Below are 19,092 nucleotides of genomic sequence, written 5' to 3'. Positions count from 1 at the left end.
CCCCACCTCCCAACTTCATGATGTTTTAGAAAAAAGCTGAGTGCCCAGTATATCTCTGGAGCAGACGTAGAGAAGCGTTACTACAGGGCATGTCCAAAGTCCGTTCCAGGGGAGTAATCCGGCCCATTGGTTGATTTAATTCGGCCCCTGTGGCAGTATACCGTACTTTTCGCTCTATAGGACGCACCCAACCCTAGGAAGCACCTTGTTTTAGAGGGGGAGAACAAGAAAAAAAATTCTCCCCCTCTCTGCTCAGCGAGAGCGGCAGGAGAAATGGTGTCTTGCTCTCCTGGCTTCAGCCAAAGGAACCCGAAGACTTTGGAGCGCAGCGCAAATTCCCGCTGCGTCCCGAAGGCTTCAGGCGGCTATCCCTCTGCGCTTCGGAGGCTTCGCGTTGCTATCGCTGAAGCCAAGGAGCCTGCATTCACTCCATAGGATGCACACCCATTTCCCCTTAATTTTTGGAGGGGGAAAAGTGCGTCCTATAGAGCGGGGGGAAATACAGTATGTCCTGGGGTAAAATCCTTTAAAAAGCCCAACAACTTTCAGGTAAAAGCCTTTTAAAAAAGCTCAATAACTTCTGGGTTAAATCCTAAAAAAAAGATGAACAACTTTTGGGTAAACTTCAATCCTAAGACAAGCTCGACAACTTTGGTCGGCCCTCACGCATGTTCACTTCATCAAATCTGGTCCTCTTTGAAAAAAGTTTGGGCACCCCTGTGTTACTGTCTCTGTTGAGCTGTGAGATAGAAGCAAGTTGGATTTGATTTAAATCAAATCCATTTAAATCACTAGTCAGTAAGGCTTGATTTAAATAATATTTTTTTACAGAAAGACTCATTCTTGTTGGTATAATCTTAATATTTACAACCAGATGAAGGTTTCGTTTTTGGAATAATGAATTTTCAGAGTATTTTTTACAGTTCTATCAGAAGTTACTGATTCGGTTGTACTATTAGAAATACATAGACAAATAATTATGAAATTCTGGTGGTGTTTAATAAGTTAACTCTATATTTGGACAACTTTTCTTCTGTCCTTTATTGGAAGGAGAAAAATAATCATTTCCTCAATAACAATTTAAATAATTTATTTAACTAAAACAATAACATTGTAGCATGTGTTATCCATGTTTGTTAACTGATATGGTCAAACAATTTTTTTAAAAAAAAAACACAAAGCTAGACTTGAGTTTTAGCACACATGAAAAGCTTAAAACAAATCCTTATTTCCTGATGAATAGCCTTTGGACTATCATGTAACTTAAATTGAAAAATATCTTTAGAAAGATTTTTCCTCCAAAAGCATTTTATTTTAAAAATCCAATTTAAATTTAAAAAAATCTGTTTTAAATTTTAAAAATCCAATTTAAAAATTACTGAGTTTTATCCACCCTGGACAGAAGCCTAACAAATTTGGGTTCTCTTTCAGGACAGAGACGGTGGTGGAGAAGCTTCTGACAAACTGGATGTCCATCTGCCTATACGCGTTCGTGAGGGTAAGACATCATCCTCTTAGTCGTCCATGGGGAGAGGAGGTCAAGGTGGAGCTTGCATGTCCTGTTGGAACAGAGCTAGCCAAAATGCCCCCCTCCAGTTGGTGTCAGACTACAGTTCCCATCAGCCCTAGCTAGCATGGCCGACAGTCGGGGGATGATAGGAATATGAGGCCAACTGCATTAGGAGAGCACTATGTTGCCAACTTCCTGTGCGTTTGGCCTGCTGTTGTCATCTGAGCAACTCAATTTTGCCCATCCCTGTGAGGCTGGGGACAGCTGTCAGGATCTCTTGGCCTGCAGGGAGAATCAAGAGCTCCAAGAACCCGTTGTCACTTTCTCCCGAGATAAGGCTGGCAAGAGCAGGGGAACAGGATTCAGAGGTGACCCTGGAGCAGGAACCCAACACATTAAAGCCCAGGCCATGTAAAGGTTGGCCATCTTGACACACCAGGAACATTTGTCCTTCAGAACAGGGAAATGTGGATTGACACAACCCCTCCTTTGAAGGCACTAGCATCCAGTCTGAAACCAAGATGCTTTCAAGGCAGCTGCTGTCTAAATCGGCTTTTATTCAGACCTGTGAGCCCACCATGATTATTATTTATTATTATTAATTACATTTGTATAACACCCTATACCTGCAGGTCTCAGGGCAGTGATGGCATAAAATCACAATACAGTGGTACCTCGGGTTAAGAACTTAATTCGTTCCGGAGGTCTGTTCTTAACCTGAAACTGTTCTTAACCTGAGGTACCACTTTAGCTAATGGGGCCTCCTGCTGCTGCCACGCGATTTCTGTTCTCATCCTGAAGCAAAGCAATAGTACCCAAGGTACTATTTCTGGGTTAGTGGAATCTGTAACCTGAAGCGTCTGTAACCCAAGGTCCCACTGTATAAAAAACACAAAATACATAATAAATAAGAACAAAAACCACCTCCCCAACACATTATGAAAGGACATTGGATGTCAAATCAGCCAAAGGCCTGGTTAAAGAGGAACATTTTTAACATTTTGAAGAGGAAACGTGGCTAATCAACTTTTCAGACCTAATTTTCACACTAATCAACTTTTTCAGACCTATCGCCCACCTTCAGCGTAAACGTGCATTTTGGGATTAATTCCTTAATTTTTTTCACCCTGTATTTCAGCAGTGTAATGCTGCTGGTTGACCCACTTCAGGTGAAGCTGGGACCCACTGGTTGGTCTCGGCCCACCAGTTGACCCACTCAGCCTGGCTTGGTTAGATGTTTCCACCTGACCTGCTTCTGCAGTGAGATGGCCCAGAATGGCAGGTAGAAGCTCCCAGAGCTGCTGTGTTGTGTCTGATGAGGCTTTTCTCCATTTCTCCGCTAGGACTCTGTTGGGGAGCCTCTCTATATGCTCTTCCGGGGCATAAAGCACCAGGTGGATAAGGGGCCAGTGGACTGGGTGACGGGAAAGGCGAAGTACACCCTGAATGACAACCGCCTTCTCAGAGAAGACCTGGAATACCGCACACTGGTGAGAGCGACCAAAGTCCTGCTGGGGAGAGAGGCCCACCTAGAACCAGTCTCTCATTCAGCTAAACATTGGCTTCTTTGGCCACCCAAATGCATACCTCATCTTCTGGCCCTCTGTCCTTTTCCTTCACAGAGCTAACAGTTCCAGCAGTTCCCTGGGAAGAGGGATGGACTGTTAAATCAATCAGCTCTGGGAGTAGAGTAGCGGGGGGGGGGTCTCCTTGTTAGTTTCTGTTAGCCACTGAGCAGCTGCTTAGAGTCCCAAGGCTCTGTTTACATTCCAGAGACCTTCCAGACTGTTGGAAGTCTCACGGGAGAAGGGAGACGGATGTGATGTCCTGGTTTCTCTGTTCCTTTGTTCCTTTCAGTTCCTCTCTGCTTTCATAGAGAGAGGACGTATATTTCTTTGCTCTCTGCGTAGCTTAGTAATAAAGCATAGCATGTAGCCAGAAATCTCATCACTTCTGCTGCTTTGGAAACTCTGCTGAATGGGGGAACGTGCCTGAGGCCTAATCAAAGGCTCAGGTCGTTAATTATTCGTCGGGAGGCCGATTCCGAAAGATGAGCCTTATCAGCTTGGCCGAATGGAGATTCCGACACTCCTAATAGCTCTCAGCACCCTTAACAAACTACAGCTCCCAGAATTCTTTGCAGTGTGTTCCTTTGCACCACAGCAGCACCGCCACTCATCTTTATAGTGCTTAGTCAGCGTTTGGGCCTCGAGAAACAGGTGGGCGAGTGGAGTGCCGCTGAGTCAGCTCATCTCATCAAAACAAACAAGATGAATTTTAACAGGGAGAAATGTAAAGTATTGCACTTGGGCAAAAAAAATGAGAGGCACAAATACAAGTTGGGGGACACCTGGCTTGAGAGCAGTACATGTGAAAAGGATCTAGGAGTCTTGGTTGACCACAAACTTGACATGAGCCAACAGTGTGACTCGGCAGCTAAAAAAGCCAATGCAATTCTGGGCTGCATCAATAGGAGTATAGCATCTAGATCAAGGGAAGTAATAGTGCCACTGTATTCTGCTCTGGTCAGACCTCACCTGGAGTACTGTGTCCAGTTCTGGGCACCACTGTTCAAGAAGGACACTGACAAACTGGAACGTGTCCAGAGGAGGGCAACCAAAATGGTCAAAGGCCTGGAAACGATGCCTTATGAGGAACGGCTAAGGGAGCTGGGCATGTTTAGCCTGGAGAAGAGGAGGTTAAGGGGTGATATAATAGCCATGTTCAAATATATAAAAGGATGTCACATAGAGGAGGGAGAAAGGTTGTTTTCTGCTGCTCCAGAGAAGCGGACACGGAGCAATGGATCCAAACTACAAGAAAGAAGATTCCACCTAAACATTAGGAAGAACTTCCTGACAGTAAGAGCTGTTCGACAGTGGAATTTGCTGCCAAGGAGTGTGGTGGAGTCTCCTTCTTTGGAGGTCTTTAAGCAGAGGCTTGACAACCATACGTCAGGAGTGCTCTGATGGTGTTTCCTGCTTGGCAGGGGGTTGGACTCGATGGCCCTTGTGGTCTCTTCCAACTCTATGATTCTATGATTCTATGATCTTTGTCCGCCTTGTTTTTCCAGACCTTGACAGCCGTGGCGCAAACTGGAAGCACGGTGGGAGGACCAGAGGGATCCCAGGGGGTGTTGGTGAAGGGGCTGGATTGCGACACCATCACCCAAGTGAAGGAGAAGATTCTCGACCAGGTCTACAAAGGGACACCTTACTGCCACCGGCCAGACCCAGACACGCTTGACTTGGGTGAGTAGAATTCCAGGCAGTGGAAGAAAGAGCAATTATGGTGGCATACGGTGCCCCAAAGTACCAAGGAGATGGACTATCTGGCTGTAGGACCAGGGATGGAGGGAACCTGTGGCCACCTAAATGATCTGTTGTTGTTGTTTAGTCGTTTAGTCGTGTCCGACTCTTCGTGACCCCACGAACCAGAGAACGCCAGGCACCTCTGTCCTCCACTGCCTCCCGCAGTTTGGTCAAACTCATGCTGGTAACCTCAAAAACACTATCCAACCATCTCGTCCTCTGCCGTCCCCTTCTCCTTGTGCCCTCCATCTTTCCCAACATCAGGGTCTTCTCCAGGGAGTCTTCTCTTCTCATGAGGTGGCCAAAGTACTGGAGCCTCAGCTTTACAATCTGTCCTTCCAGTGAGCACTCAGGGCTGATTTCCTTCAGAATGGAGAGGTTTCTGACCTAAATGATGCTGGACTTCAGTTCCCATCATCCCTGACCATTGGCCGTGCCGACTGAGGCTGATGGGAGTTGGAGTCCAGCAATCTGGAGGGCCACAGGTTTTCCTGTTCCTGCTGTGGGGAACATAATACATAGCGGAAGTGTCTCCCACCCCTTGCCCCCGTGCTCATTATGGGTTTGTAGCTGCTGCAGTGAAATCTGGTCTATTAGGGCGAAGGAGGCACTGCCAGACCAACCTTAGTCTCCCTTCTTCAGGCTTCCACCTGCCTGCATTCTTACTAGGGTGGTTCAGCTTGCCAACTTCCTCCTCCTCAGTCTCAGTGTTGTTCTTGTAAAACTAAGCAGGGAAGAGAAGATTTGGGACAAAACTGGATCGGGCTGCTCCTACTATTGATCTCTCTGCCTTCCTCTCTCCCCATCTGGGCACGAACCACCTCTAAGCTCTGCTCTGTGCTGTTCTCCAACCTGGTTATTGATTTTTGTTCCCCTTTCGTTTCTGCTAGAGTGGAGATCAGGTCTGGCTGGGCACCTCATCCTCTCCGATGAGGACGTGACTTCTGTTGTCCAGGGCAACTGGAAGCGTCTCAACACACTGCAACACTACAAGGTGAGGGAGAATTATTGTTGGCCTTTGGCCTTCCTCTACAGTGGGTGGCTTGGCTCAGTGCATGGGTTGCCTTGAGCTGTTTTTTCCCTCCAAGGACCTTTTTTGGAGCGCCCTTGTTCTCCAGATTTGGCCTCTTCTTGACCTCTGGGATCTGGTGAAAAAAAGGTCCTACTCTGCAGCAGGGGGCTGGGCTTCCTGGCCTTTTGGTCCTTTCCCACTTAAGATTCTGTGTTGTGCATCCTGCCATTGCTTTTGATCCCCTATCCTGACTTTATACAAATCCAAGATTGTGATGAGCCACTACAGGATCCTCCAGTAGGGGCTGCATGATGACATGATGACGTTTTTATTATATATAGGGGAAAGAGGAATGTGCAGTGCTTTCTAATTCAGTTTCCCCTTCACTTTCAGGTGCCCGATGGAGCCACTGTTGCTCTTGTTCCTCGTATGACCAAGCATCTTCCCAGGGAGAATCAGGATTATATCCCTGGAGAGAGTAAGTCGCTCTAACTCTTGTTTAAATGTTGGAGGAAAATCTGGAGAAATAATCAGTGCCAGCTTGGGTGGGCAGAAGGTAAATTTCTGAATGCTTGTCAGTAGATCAGAAAATATTCTGACTGCCAGTTGTTTTAACTATAGCAACAACAGAAAGCCTCCACCTTCCCCCTGTAAATTAGGCTGATGAAATGAAGAAAGCTTCTGGAGGAAACTAGGACTGGATTTTTGTAAGGCAGGACTGTGAGCTCAGCTCTGATAAGTGGAGTCCCTCAGAAGGTGTTTACATATTATTTATACACAAAGCAGTGTCACGTCACTTTGGATAGAACGTCCCATCACTTCGCCTGACCAGATGAGGGCATAGGCGGGAAATACCCAAATCAGGCATAGGCAAACTCTGGCCCTCCAGATGTTTGGGACTACAATTCCCATCATCCCTAGCTAACAGGACCAGTGGTCAGGGATGATGGGAATTGTAGTCCCAAACATCTGGAGGGCTGGAGTTTGCCTATGCCTGACCCAAATCTTACAGACAGCTCCTCTTTCTGGGCTCAGAGCCCAGCACCCCAAGCCCACAGATAAGGACAACATCAAAGAAAGCCAATTAGCTTAATATCAAAGCAAGTGGCTATAAACATATATGAGCTCACTGCTGCAATAACTGCCCATTAATTGTGGGGTTATCTTGACTACAAAGATGGTGTTAGCAGAGCTTCCTGAACAGTTCACCTTTGGTTAAACATAGTTCTGTAAGCTTGGAAGTCTGCCTGCCACTGGATCAGAGAGGCGAAAGAAGAAAAGGTCTGTCATTTGCTTGCAAGAATCTACAGTATGTGGTGTGGTAGTCAGCGCACTGAGCACACCTGCATTCAAATCCCTGTTTGACCATGAAGCTTTTGGGAGTGGCCACCGAGACCACATAACACCAGTCTTGAAAGAACTACATTGGCTCCCAGTATGTTTCCAAGCACAATTTGTTGGTGCTGATCTTTAAAGCCCTAAACGGCCTTGGCCCAGTATACCTGAAGGAGCGTCTCCACCCCCATCATTCAGCCCGGACCCTGAGGTCCACCTCAGAGCGCCTTCTGGTGGTTCCCTCACTGCGAGAAGCGAGGTTACAGGGAACCAGACAGAGGGCCTTCTTGGTAGTGGCACCCGCCCTGTGGAACATCCTCCCATCAGATGTCAAAGAAATAAACAACTATCTGACGTTTAGAAGACAACTGAAGACAGCCCTCTTTAGGGAAGTTTTTAATGTCTGATGTTTTAATGTATTTTTAATCTATTGTTGGAAGCCGCCCAGAGTGCCTGGGGAAACCCAGCCAGATGGTCAGGGTATAAATAAGTTGTTGTTGTTGTTGTTGTTGTCGTCGTCATCAGTTTTGTCTGTCTCTCTCTCTCCCCCACATGGAGGGATCTACCTCACAGGACTGTTGTGAGAATGAATTGCAGGCAGGCAGGAGCCATCTATGCCATCTTGGTCCCTTTGGAGAAAAGACAGAATGAAACTATTTTAAAAGACAGACAATACCCAGTTCCAAATTCTAAACATTTGTTGGTGTTTACCGCTTTGTGCATTATAGAGACCCCAATGCTGGAGGATGCCGATGAGGGTGGGATGAAGCTCTGGCACCTGGTGAAGCCGACAGAGGAGCCCGAGCTGCCTAAACATCGGCGAGGGAGCGTCCGGGAGAGAGAGAGGGCCAAGGCTATTCCTGAGATCTATCTCACCCGCCTCCTCTCCATGAAGGTAAGAAGGAGCTCTCTGCTCGCCTCCTCCCATTCCTGGTATCCTTTCGGGCTGCAACCCCAGGCACGCTTTCCTGGGCATAAGCCCCAGTGAAAAAGCAGAGAAACTTTACCTCTAAGTGTGCACAGAATTGCAGCGCTAGGCCTGTGCATTGCGACTTGACATCACTGACACTGTTGCATCCTGGGATCTTGTCCCACGATGCTCTTGCTGAACCTTCATGGGGGAAAAGCAGTACAGTGGTACCTCGGGTTACTGACACTTCAGGTTACAGACTCCGCTAACCCAGAAATATTACCTCAGGTTAAGAACTTTGCTTCAGGATGAGAACAGAAATTGTGCTCCGGCGGTGCGGCGGCAGCAGGAGGCCCCGTTAGCTAAAGTGGTGCTTCAGGTTAAGAACAGTTTCAGGTTAAGAACGGACCTCCGGAACGAATTAAGTACTTAACCTGAGGTACCACTGTAATCTGGAAATGAAAAGCACTGCTTTTCATACACATCTTACATGGCTGCATCTGTCAATTCTGATGCATTTCACAATTTAGCATTTGTTTTTCCATGATGCGTTGATAATTTATGTATCATATATATTATTTATCAATAATTGCTATTGTTTATTGATAATTGCTACTGTCGCTGCTTATGGCATGTACATAAAAGCTCTGTCGCTCGTAAGCAAAGGCTTGGAGGATGGGTACATTTTCCACAGAGGGTGCAAGAGGGAAAGGTTGAAATAATAATAATAATTTATTATTTGTACCCCGCCCATCTGGCTGGGTTTCCCCAGCCACTCTGGGCGGCTTCCACAGAAACCAAAAATACACTAAAATCACACATTAAAAACTTCCCTGAACAGGGCTGCCTTAAGATGTCTTCTGAATGTCAGGTAGTTGTTGATCACTTTGACATCTGATGGGAGGGCGTTCCACAGGGCAGGACCCTTAACCCCCACTCCAGCGGTCTTCAGTTTCCAATTACAGTGGTACCTTGGTTCTCAAATACCTTGGTACTCAAACAACTTGGAACCCAAACACTGCAAACCCAGAAGTAAGTGTTCTGGTTTGCGAACCTTTTTCAGAAGCCGAATGTGCTCCATTTTGAGTGTTATGCTTCCGATTTGAGTGCCACACTTCTGTTTCGAGTGTTATGCTGAGGTCTGTCTGTTTTTGCTATTTATTTTGTGTTTTTGTTTTTGCGGCTCTTTTTGTTTTGTTTTTGTGACTGTGTGGAACCCAGTTCAGCTACTGATGGATTGATTGTGTGACTGCAGTACATTGTTTATTGTTTTCATATTATGGATCGATGGTCTCGTTAGATGGTAAAATTCAAGTTAAATTGCTGTTTTAGGGGTTGTTTTTAAAAGTCTTAACAGAGTAATCAATTTTGCATTACTTTCTATGGGAAAGCGTGCCTTGGTTTTGGAACGTTTTGGTTTTGGAACGGACTTCCGGAACGGATTAAGTTTGAGAACCAAGGTTCCACTGTACAGTCTCAGCAGCCTTTTATTTAAAGAAAAGAAGACCAAAGTACCCCACCCCAAACAACGATGGAAATCCATGTAGTTTGGCAGTTCTTCCTCGCTGGCTCCGTGCTGGAAAAACACCACTGTAGATGTTTCTTGATGGCTTGTCTCTTTCTACCTGGGTTGTTACCTGCAGGGGACGATGCAGAAGTTTGTAGACGACCTGTTCCAGGTGATCCTCAGTACCTCCCGCCCCGTCCCACTGGCTGTGAAGTACTTCTTTGACCTGTTGGATGATCAAGCGCTGAGCCATGGGATCACGGACCCAGAGACCATCCACATCTGGAAGACAAACAGGTGTGCAGCCCAAGCCCCTGCCCACTGGGATATTGCCATGCTCTCCACTTCCCTGTGATGGAGAATACTCTAGCCCATGTTAAAAATTAGAAATTACTTGAAAGTACCAAAATAAGGCCTAGGATTAAATTGAGAGTTAATTAAATAAATAAGATCTAGAACTTTAAGGAAAGTTAAGAAATTTTATTTTAATTGCAATATTGTGTTTTTAAAAAATGATATCAGAAAACTGCTACATTTTAATTACAAGGAAATTCAGGTGGGAGGGCTCAGAGGAAGCCCAAAATATGTTTATGAGGTTAGAAGTTTAAATGATTAATTAATTTGTGTTGTTTAGGTGTTTACCGGTATTTTGTTTTTACTCTCTTTTTGGTTTATACTTGTGATCTTGTCTTTTTACTTTTTGTCCCCCCCCCCCTGTTTTTCTTTTGTTGTGATATGTGTTATATCTGTAAGAAACTTAATAAAAATTATTTTTTTAAAAAGAGAATAGCACAGGGGTCATCAAACTTTTTCAGCAGGGGGCCGGTCCACTGTCCCTCAGACCTTGTGAGGGGCCGGACTATATTTTGGGGGGAAATTGAACAAATTCCTATGCCCCACAAATAACCCAGAGATGCATTTTAAATAAAAGCACACATTCTACCCATGTAAAAACACGCTGATTCCCAGACTGTCCGCGGGGCGGATTTAGAAGGCGATTGGGCCGGATCCAGCCCTTGGGCCTTAGTTTGCCTACCCATGCTCTAGCAGAACTTTGACAGCACCCATCTCTGCTGCCCCTAATGGGGTGTGGGGTTGTCGCTTTGTGCCAGGATTGTAATTGGATTGTAGGTTTTGGCCCCTGTTCACTGGGCTACCCTAGTTCAGCTCCCAAAGCACTTAGCCCATAGGATTCCCATCGCATGCCAGTGTGTTGACCGTTTCCTCTTCTCTCCGCAGCCTTCCCCTGAGGTTCTGGATCAATATAATCAAGAACCCCCAGTTTGTATTTGATGTGCAGACGTCGGACAATGTGGATGCTGTGCTCCTGGTCATCGCTCAGACCTTCATGGACTCCTGCACTCTCGCTGACCACAAGCTGGGCCGGGTGAGCTTGGAGAAGGCATGGGCGGGTGCCTTGAATTTCTGCTTTGGTGTCAGTTGGGAAAAATATGGTAGCCGTATGCTTTCCACGCCATCTTTTCCTGACGCAAGTCAAGTGGGGCTGTTCCCTTTTGCTGCAGAGGATCCAGGCATTCCTCTGCTGTGGGCATGTTGCCTTTCTCCTGAGCGCAACCCACAGTGCTTTCTTGCTCGGAAAATGAGCTTCTCTCCAGCACTGACGCAACCTGTCTGAAAATCATAGGGAAAGGTCCCAAAGGGACCCATCTCCCTTGCAAATGCAGGAATCATGCAGTTGCACGACTCTTGGCTAGTACCTGCCATGCGAAGGACGCCGATGGACACGACTCCAGCCCATTTTTGTTGTTGCTGCTGCAATGTCTCTGTTGTCATTCATTGTAATGTGAGGGCAGAGCTCCTGCCCGCAATTACTGTTTTTAAAAATGGGTGACAGAAGAAGAAGAGGAGTTTGGATTTGATATCCCGCTTTATCACTACCCTAAGGAGTCTCAAAGCAGCTCACATTCTTCTTTCCCTTCCTCCCCCACAACAAACACTCTGTGAGGTGAGTGGGGCTGAGAGACTTCAGAGAAGTGTGACTAGCCCAAGGTCACCCAGTAGCTGCGTGTGGAGGAGCGGGGAAGCGAACCCGGTTCACCAGATTACGAGTCCACCGCCTTAACCACTACACCACACTGGCTCTCAGTAGAATGCGAGGTTTCCTCTCTGCATCCAGAGTGGCTGCCCAAACCAATTTTTTTGCTTTCCATTCAGCAGGGCGGTTGTCAGTCACTGTGTGCACCTTAGGGTGCTCAGAGCAGACCTTCCAAACCTGGTGCACTCCAGAACTTCTGGGCTATGATTTCTGTCATTCCTGAGCATTTGGCCATGCTGGCAGAGACGGAAGAGAGTTGGGAGTGCTAACAACATCCTAAACTTACCCAGCTCTTTCAAAAAATTTCCTCTTTCAAACTTTCCTTGTCCTATTCATCGCTGCTGCCATTTGGATAACCATTATCATGACACCTAAAAATTTGCTGGATGTTGTTCCTAATGTCTTGCTCCCTTTGTGGCATTTCCAGGATTCTCCGATTAACAAGCTTCTCTACGCCCGCGACATTCCACGTTACAAGCAGATGGTGGAAAGGTAAGGAGGAGGGCCAGGGAGCCGGCTGGATGTGCCTAGAAAGAAAAGGAAGGAAACAGGGTAAATAAATGAAGGGTTATCGTTCTTTATCTCCTGCAGGTACTATGCAGATATCCGCCAAACCATCTCCGCAAGTGACCAGGAAATGAATTCCGCCCTGGCTGAACTCTCACGAGTAAGTAGGCTGCGAGCTACACCACAGTCTTTTTTCCTTTCTCTGTTTTCCTCCTGCTGAGCCAAGACCTCTGTTGTTGTTGTTTAGTCGTTTAGTCATGTCCGACTCTTTGTGACCCCCTGGACCAGAGCACACCAGGCACTCCTGTCTTCCACTGCCTCCTGCAGTTTGGTCAAACTCATGCTGGTAGCTTCGAGAACACTGTCCCACCATCTCCTCCTCTGTCGTCCCCTTCTCCTTGTGCCCTCCATCTTTCCCAACATCAGGGTCTTTCCCAGGGAGTCCTCTCTTCTCATGAGGTGGCCAAAGTATTGGAGCCTCAGCTTCAGGATCTGTCCTTCCAGTGAGCACTCAGGGCTGATTTCCTTAAGAATGGATACGTTTGATCTTCCTGCAGTCCATGGGACTCTCAAGAGTCTCCTCCAGCACCATAATTCAAAAGCATCAATTCTCCGGCGATCAGCCTTCTTTATGGTCCAGCTCTCACTTCCATACATCACTACTGGGAAAACTGTAGGAGCCTTCTTTTGGAACGGAAGAAGAGTCATGCTGGATCAAGGCAATCATAGAATTGTGGAGTTGGAAGGGACCACAACGGCTGTGTAGTCAAGCCCCCCTGCAATGCAGAAATCTTGTGCCCAATGTGGGGCTCAAACCCGCGACCCTGAGATTAAGAGTCTCATGCTCTTCCTACCAGCTGAGCTATCCCAGGGGAGAGGATGCTGGCCCATCTGATACAGCATCCTATTCTCACAGAGGTCACCCAAGATACCTGTAGGCCTCTCCCTTCCTGCAGTTTCCAGCAACTAGTATTCAGAAGCATTGCTGCCTCTGAGCATAGCCCAGGCTTCCCCAGCCTCGGCCCTCTAGATGTTTTTGGCCTACAACTCCCATGATCCCTAGCTAGCAGGACCAGCGGTCCTGGATGATGGGAATTGTAGTCTCGAAACATCTGGAGGGGCCTGTCACGGCTAAAATGGCCGCTGTTTCTTTAATGCGAATAAAGCTGGGTCAGCATGACTCAGCGGTCTGCACCAAGTTGTATATATAAGTGAGAAATGTTAGTTTGTTGCTGAGGCTGGTGTTTGGGTTGGTTGGTGCTGGTGTGTGGAGTTATTCAGTCGTGTTTTGCACAAAGACTTTTAAGAATAAAACTCTGCAAGGATATTCTCGTGGACTCTTTTTGTGCCGACAAGGGTCCGAGGACCAGGCTGAAGAGGCAAAGGGAGGTCAGAACCTTTTCCTCCTTTTTTTTTGCTTTTTACAAACACTGACAGGTTATGGGCCCAGTGTTTCTGAGCATGTGCAGAGTGCAAAACGACTGACAGCATCTCAGCAGGGAGCTGGTGAGTCCTGGTGGTGTATGGAGCCGGTGGCTGTGCGTTGGAGCAGTTGGTGGCAAGCTGTAACTGTCTGCAGCGACGCTGGAGCAGCTAGGATCTGAGGACCAGAAAAGCACTCAGCGTCGGCTACTGGAACAGTTTGAACTGCTAGAGGACCACAGTAGGCGACTCACAGAGCGGCTACACCAGTTGCAGAGCCAGGCGGGACCTGAGGGTCAACAGAGGCAGCAGCTAGAAGCCGTTTGCCTGAAAGCAGGTTGCCCGTGATTAACAGCATGGAGAGTATGCGTCCCCGAGATCTGACCCTTGAGTATGTGGTTGGAAGATTGACCGAAGAAGCAGAAAGAAGGTCAGATAAACAAGCTGAACTCCAAGAGCGGAGGAGTTACAGTCGAGGGGGCCAGCAGCAGAATCTGCCTATGGAGCAACGCCAAGGTTTGGACTTGGCCATGGCAGTGAGGAGATGCTATAGATGCAACCAACCCGGGCATCTCCAACGTCAATGCAGGGCAAGACTTCCAGGAGACGACGTGGAGCAGAGACAGCAATCAACGCAGAAACGTAAGCAGAAGGGGTTCTCTTCAGAGAAGAAGAACACGCGTTCTGCTCAGTTTGTTTCTGCATTTTCTCGAGAGGAGAGGAAGATACCTCGAGGAACATGGTTGCTGGACTCTGGGAGCAGCAGGATTATCTGCAACAGTCGGGAGGACTTTAAGACCCTGGGGAAGCCAGCTGATGGAAAAGACTCAATTTATCTTGCTGATGGTCGTAGAAGCAAGATTGATGGCCAGGGAACATGTTTCCTGCAGTGCTTGAACACTACTCTACCAGAGACTCTGTTTGTCAGCAGTTTGGACTATTGTTTGCTGTCTGTAAGCTGTTTCATTAATGCAGGGTATAGTGTTAACTTCACACGGGATGGCTGTCTGATAAAGAATGGAACTCAGGTATGTGGCCATGCAAAGTTGGAAAATGGGTTATATGTAATGCAGGACAAGCCTGTTAAAGCAGCCCAGGTGGTTCAGGATAATTTGCCAGTTCATAAGGGGTGTGTACATGAACTGCACAGAAAACTGGGTCACGCCAATTTCCGTGTGCTTTCAGAGATGCAAAAGGTGTGCAAGAACCTAAAAGTAAACAGCTGTAACTGTTTCCTAGATTGCAATGTATGTAAAATGGCCAAATCTAAGAGGAAGCCTGTGGCTTCTAAAAGTGACAGAGTATCTAAAGAGGTTTTAGAACTTGTCCATTGTGACGTGATAGGTCCTTTTCCACAGAAGACTGAAGGAGGCGCCAGATATGCTTTTCTGGTAATTGATGATAAATCACGTTTTAGTTGGTTGTTTTTGTTAAAGCAGAAATCTGAGTGTTTCCCCACATTCAGAGAATGGGTTGCCCAAGCTGAAAAGCTCTTCGCTCGCCCTGTTGTGCAGTTGCAAACAGATAGGGGTGGAGAATTTCTGAACAAACAATTTGGGACATGGTTGCGACGTAAGGGGATCACTCATCGTTTGACTAACCCTTATAGCCCTGCTGAAAATGGTCTGTGTGAAAGGCGTGGGGCTGTAATACAGTCAGTAAAGGACTGCCTGCTAGTGGATGCAGGATTGGGTCACAACCATAGGCTGTGGGGCGAGGCTTTTCTGACAGCGAACTTTTTGATTAATAGAACCTGGTCTAGCTCTATAAAAGATATTCCTTATCGTGTGTTGTTTGGGAAAGAACCAGAGTGGACAATGCTCCATAACTGGGGTGCTTGGGCACATGTAAACATCCCCAAAGCTCAGCGCCAGAAAGGGGGTGCTAGAGCGCAGAGACTGCGGTTTGTGGGATATCAGTCCTATGGCAAAGGGTGGCGTTTCAATTTACGCCCAGGACGAGTGGTTCTGTCACGAAGTGCAGACTTCGCTGACCAGGACAGATGGACTGTGATCCATGCCAACCCAGATTGCCTACTGCCCCTGCAAGTAAAAGAAGAGGCTTCTTCTCAGCCATTGGCAACGCAGGAGCAGGAGGAGGCACAGATTTCCCCAAAAGATGTGGCAAAAGATAATACTTCTCTAGAGGAAGAGGAAGAAGAGCCAGAGATAAGGGGGGAAGAAGAAGTAATAGTGCCTAGGCGCTCCCAGCGTTCAAACAAGGGTGTACCTCCTCAGCGTTTGACCCTAGGAGGAGTGAGAGTATGCAATGTGAGTTGTGTGGAACCACAAAGTTATAATGAAGTCTTAGACTTACCCCCTGGGGAACGTGCTTTGTGGGAACAAGCTATGAAAGAAGAAATGGACTCTTTTAAACGTAACAAAGTGTTTGAGGTCATAATGCCGCCACCTGGTGGCAGAGTGGTGTCATGCAAGTGGGTTTACAAAAGGAAAACCCTTGCATCTGGGGAACCACGTTTTCGAGCCAGATTAGTAGCCAGAGGGTTCACTCAGATTAAAGGGGAGAGTTATGATGAAGTGTTTTCTCCCACTGTAAAGAGTGAAACTTTTCGCTTAATGCTTTCCATTGCTGCTGTAAGACAACTAGCAGTGCACCATTTTGATGTTGATGCTGCATATCTGCATGCAAATTTAGACCATGAAGTATTAATGAGACAACCCCCTGGGTTTGAAGAGGAGAATGGTGCAGTCTGGCGTTTGAGAAAGGCTGTTTATGGTCTCAAACAAAGTGGAAGGTGTTGGAACCAGTGTTTAAATGAAGCCCTTGTAAAACTTGGTTTTAAAAGGAGTGTGGCTGATCCATGCCTGTACACCAAGGGATCAGGCAACAAATATCTAATGCTCTTAGTCTTTGTTGATGATTTGCTTGTGGCAGGGAGTTCCACAGATGAGATCCAGAAGCTCACAAGTCAACTGGAAAAGAGGTTTAAGCTTAAAGCCTTGGGGCCTGTAAGCAATTACTTGGGAGTAGAAGTAAGGCAGGAAGCTGATGGAAGCTTCCTATTGAGTCAGAAAGAGAAAATTCTTCGTTTGATAGAGCAGTTTGGCATGGAAAACTGCAAGCCAGTTCAGACTCCCATGACACCAGATTTCCCAAAGACAGTGTGTGATGATAAATTTGATCAGCCTGAGTTGTATCACTCAAAAATAGGATCACTGTTATATTTAAGCCAGTGGTCAAGGCCAGACATTGCATGTGCTACAAATGTTCTGAGTCAACGTGTATCTAAACCCAGTACTGCTGATTGGTGTGCTTTGAAAAGGCTTATCAGATATCTAAAGGGGACATTAAATGTATGTTTGAAGATATCTAGTACACAAGACGAAAAACTAGAAGTATTTGTTGATGCGGACTGGGGAAGCTGTGTAGCTACCAGAAAATCTACAAGTGGAATGGTTATGATGTTTGCCAATTCCATAATTGGGTGGAGGTCAAAGAAACAAGGATTTGTTGCAACCTCATCCTGTGAGGCAGAATATGGGAGCCTGTCGCTAGCATGCAATGAAATCATGTGGTTTATACAGATACTAAAAGATCTAGATTGTAAAGTTGATTTGCCTATCCAAGTGTATGAAGATAGCCAATCGTGCATTGCATTAGCGGGCTCGGAAATAATGAAATCCGCATCAAAACATATTGCTATCCGTCATGCGAATGTTAGAGATTGTGTACAGAATGGGGTAATCAAACTGGAGTATTGTCAATCACAAGATAATATTGCTGATTTGTTCACCAAGCCTTTGCCAGCAACATGCCATAATGAACTGATGAGAAAACTGGGTTTATGTATATAATGTATGTATGTATTGTTTCTGTTGGGGTTTTTCGCATTTAAAGAAACAGAAGGGGTGTCACGGCTAAAATGGCCGCTGTTTCTTTAATGCGAATAAAGCTGGGTCAGCATGACTCAGCGGTCTGCACCAAGTTGTATATATAAGTGAGAAATGTTAGTTTGTTGCTGAGGCTGGTGTTTGGGTTGGTTGGTGCTGGTGTGTGGAGTTATTCAGTCGTGTTTTGCACAAAGACTTTTAAGAATAAAACTCTGCAAGGATATTCTCGTGGACTCTTTTTGTGCCGACAAGGGTCCGAGGACCAGGCTGAAGAGGCAAAGGGAGGTCAGAACCTTTTCCTCCTTTTTTTTTGCTTTTTACAAACACTGACAGGGCCGAGGTTGAGGAAGCCTGGCATAGCCCTTGTGCCTGGTAGCCACATGAATTTGTCTGCTACTAGGTCAGGTTGCATAATGGGCACAGAAGCAGCATTGGCATTGCTCTCTGCTACCCTTGTCTTCCATTGCAGAGATGCATACTTGACATAATTGTACTTGTATGCCACCTTTCTGTGGTTGAAACCATGCTCAAGGTGGCTGGCAATGCAAAAAAAACCCCAAAACCCCACGTAATTACAACATAACAAAAGCAGTCATAAACAATAAATGAAGCATCAAAAAATACGCATAAGATCAAAAATAAAGATGCAAAAAAAAGTAACATTGATAACAGGAAACTCTCTCCCACCCCAAACAATACCCCCGGACCAAGGGTCTGTTCAGCAGCTTCTGCTTTTGTAGCTGAAGTCGGTAAGGGCCCCATCCTCCCAGGTCAGGTGGGAAAGGTCTGCAAAAGGCAGGGAGCACAGACAAGATGGAGCCGAGATAACATCATGACCCTCCATCCCAACTTCCTTGCAGCTGGGTCTTCCAACTCTCCTGAAGCAACTTGGTTAGAGCAGAGGTTATTGCAAGGAAAATAAGTCTTGTGGTTGTGGGCTGGGGCTGTGTGCCTTAATGACAGAGCACAAGTTTAATAATAATAATAATAATAATAATAATAATAATAATAATTAATTGATACCCTGCTTTGCCTGGCCAAGACCGGGCTCAGGGCGGCTAACACCGAATATACAGTAAAAACATTAAAAACAAAACACACACACACACAAAAAACAACAACCCCGAAACAATATGTATGCAACAACAGCAGCCAGAACACTCATCGCAAAGTATTGGAAGACACAAGATCTACCCACCCGGGAAGAATGGCAGATGAAAGTGATAGACTATATGGAATTGGCGGAAATGACTGGCAGAATCCGAGACCAGGGAGAAGAGTTGGTGGAAGAAGATTGGAAGAAATTTAAAGACTATTTGCAGAAACATTGTAAAATTAATGAATGTTAAAATGATGTAGGATTGAAATGAGACGGCTTTAGCAACAAAGTTAAAAGAATATGTAAAAATGGATTGATAAGTAGATGAAAATATGAAGCTCAATATGTTAAGATATAAAATTAAGATAAAAACAAAGAGGGTAAGGATTTGCTGAATTAACCCTAACTTTAACCATGTTAACTGGAATACAAAAAAGGAAAGGGAGGCGTGAGGAGGTCAGGAAAATAAGTAAATGAAATATAAGACATGAAAAGATTGATTTGTTTTTAGTTGTTTTCTATTTTTCATCTATTTTTTATGTATTTTGTACTTTTCATTTGTATTTTTGTAT

The 19,092-nt window shown here is 46.0% G+C and overlaps 1 protein-coding gene across 2 annotated transcripts in view; it reads left to right on the top strand.

Moving 5' to 3' along the window:
* PLXNB1 (plexin B1) overlaps positions 1 to 19,092 on the top strand; it is a 158,876-nt gene that overhangs the window by 132,066 nt on the left and 7,718 nt on the right. For both annotated transcript variants that reach the window (XM_081901288.1, XM_081901287.1), the window contains 10 exons: positions 1,432 to 1,498; positions 2,854 to 3,000; positions 4,584 to 4,761; positions 5,712 to 5,815; positions 6,227 to 6,311; positions 7,897 to 8,063; positions 9,722 to 9,882; positions 10,825 to 10,972; positions 12,069 to 12,133; positions 12,233 to 12,308. In XM_081901288.1, the coding sequence (XP_081757414.1) occupies positions 1,432 to 1,498; positions 2,854 to 3,000; positions 4,584 to 4,761; positions 5,712 to 5,815; positions 6,227 to 6,311; positions 7,897 to 8,063; positions 9,722 to 9,882; positions 10,825 to 10,972; positions 12,069 to 12,133; positions 12,233 to 12,308 (1,198 nt within the window). The remainder of the gene's footprint in view (positions 1 to 1,431; positions 1,499 to 2,853; positions 3,001 to 4,583; positions 4,762 to 5,711; positions 5,816 to 6,226; positions 6,312 to 7,896; positions 8,064 to 9,721; positions 9,883 to 10,824; positions 10,973 to 12,068; positions 12,134 to 12,232; positions 12,309 to 19,092) is intronic.

Source organism: Podarcis melisellensis (genome assembly GCF_964234715.1).
Source record: "Podarcis melisellensis genome assembly, chromosome: 2".
Classification (NCBI taxonomy): domain Eukaryota; kingdom Metazoa; phylum Chordata; class Lepidosauria; order Squamata; family Lacertidae; genus Podarcis; species Podarcis melisellensis.
This window is presented reverse-complemented; position numbering and strand designations above follow the sequence as displayed.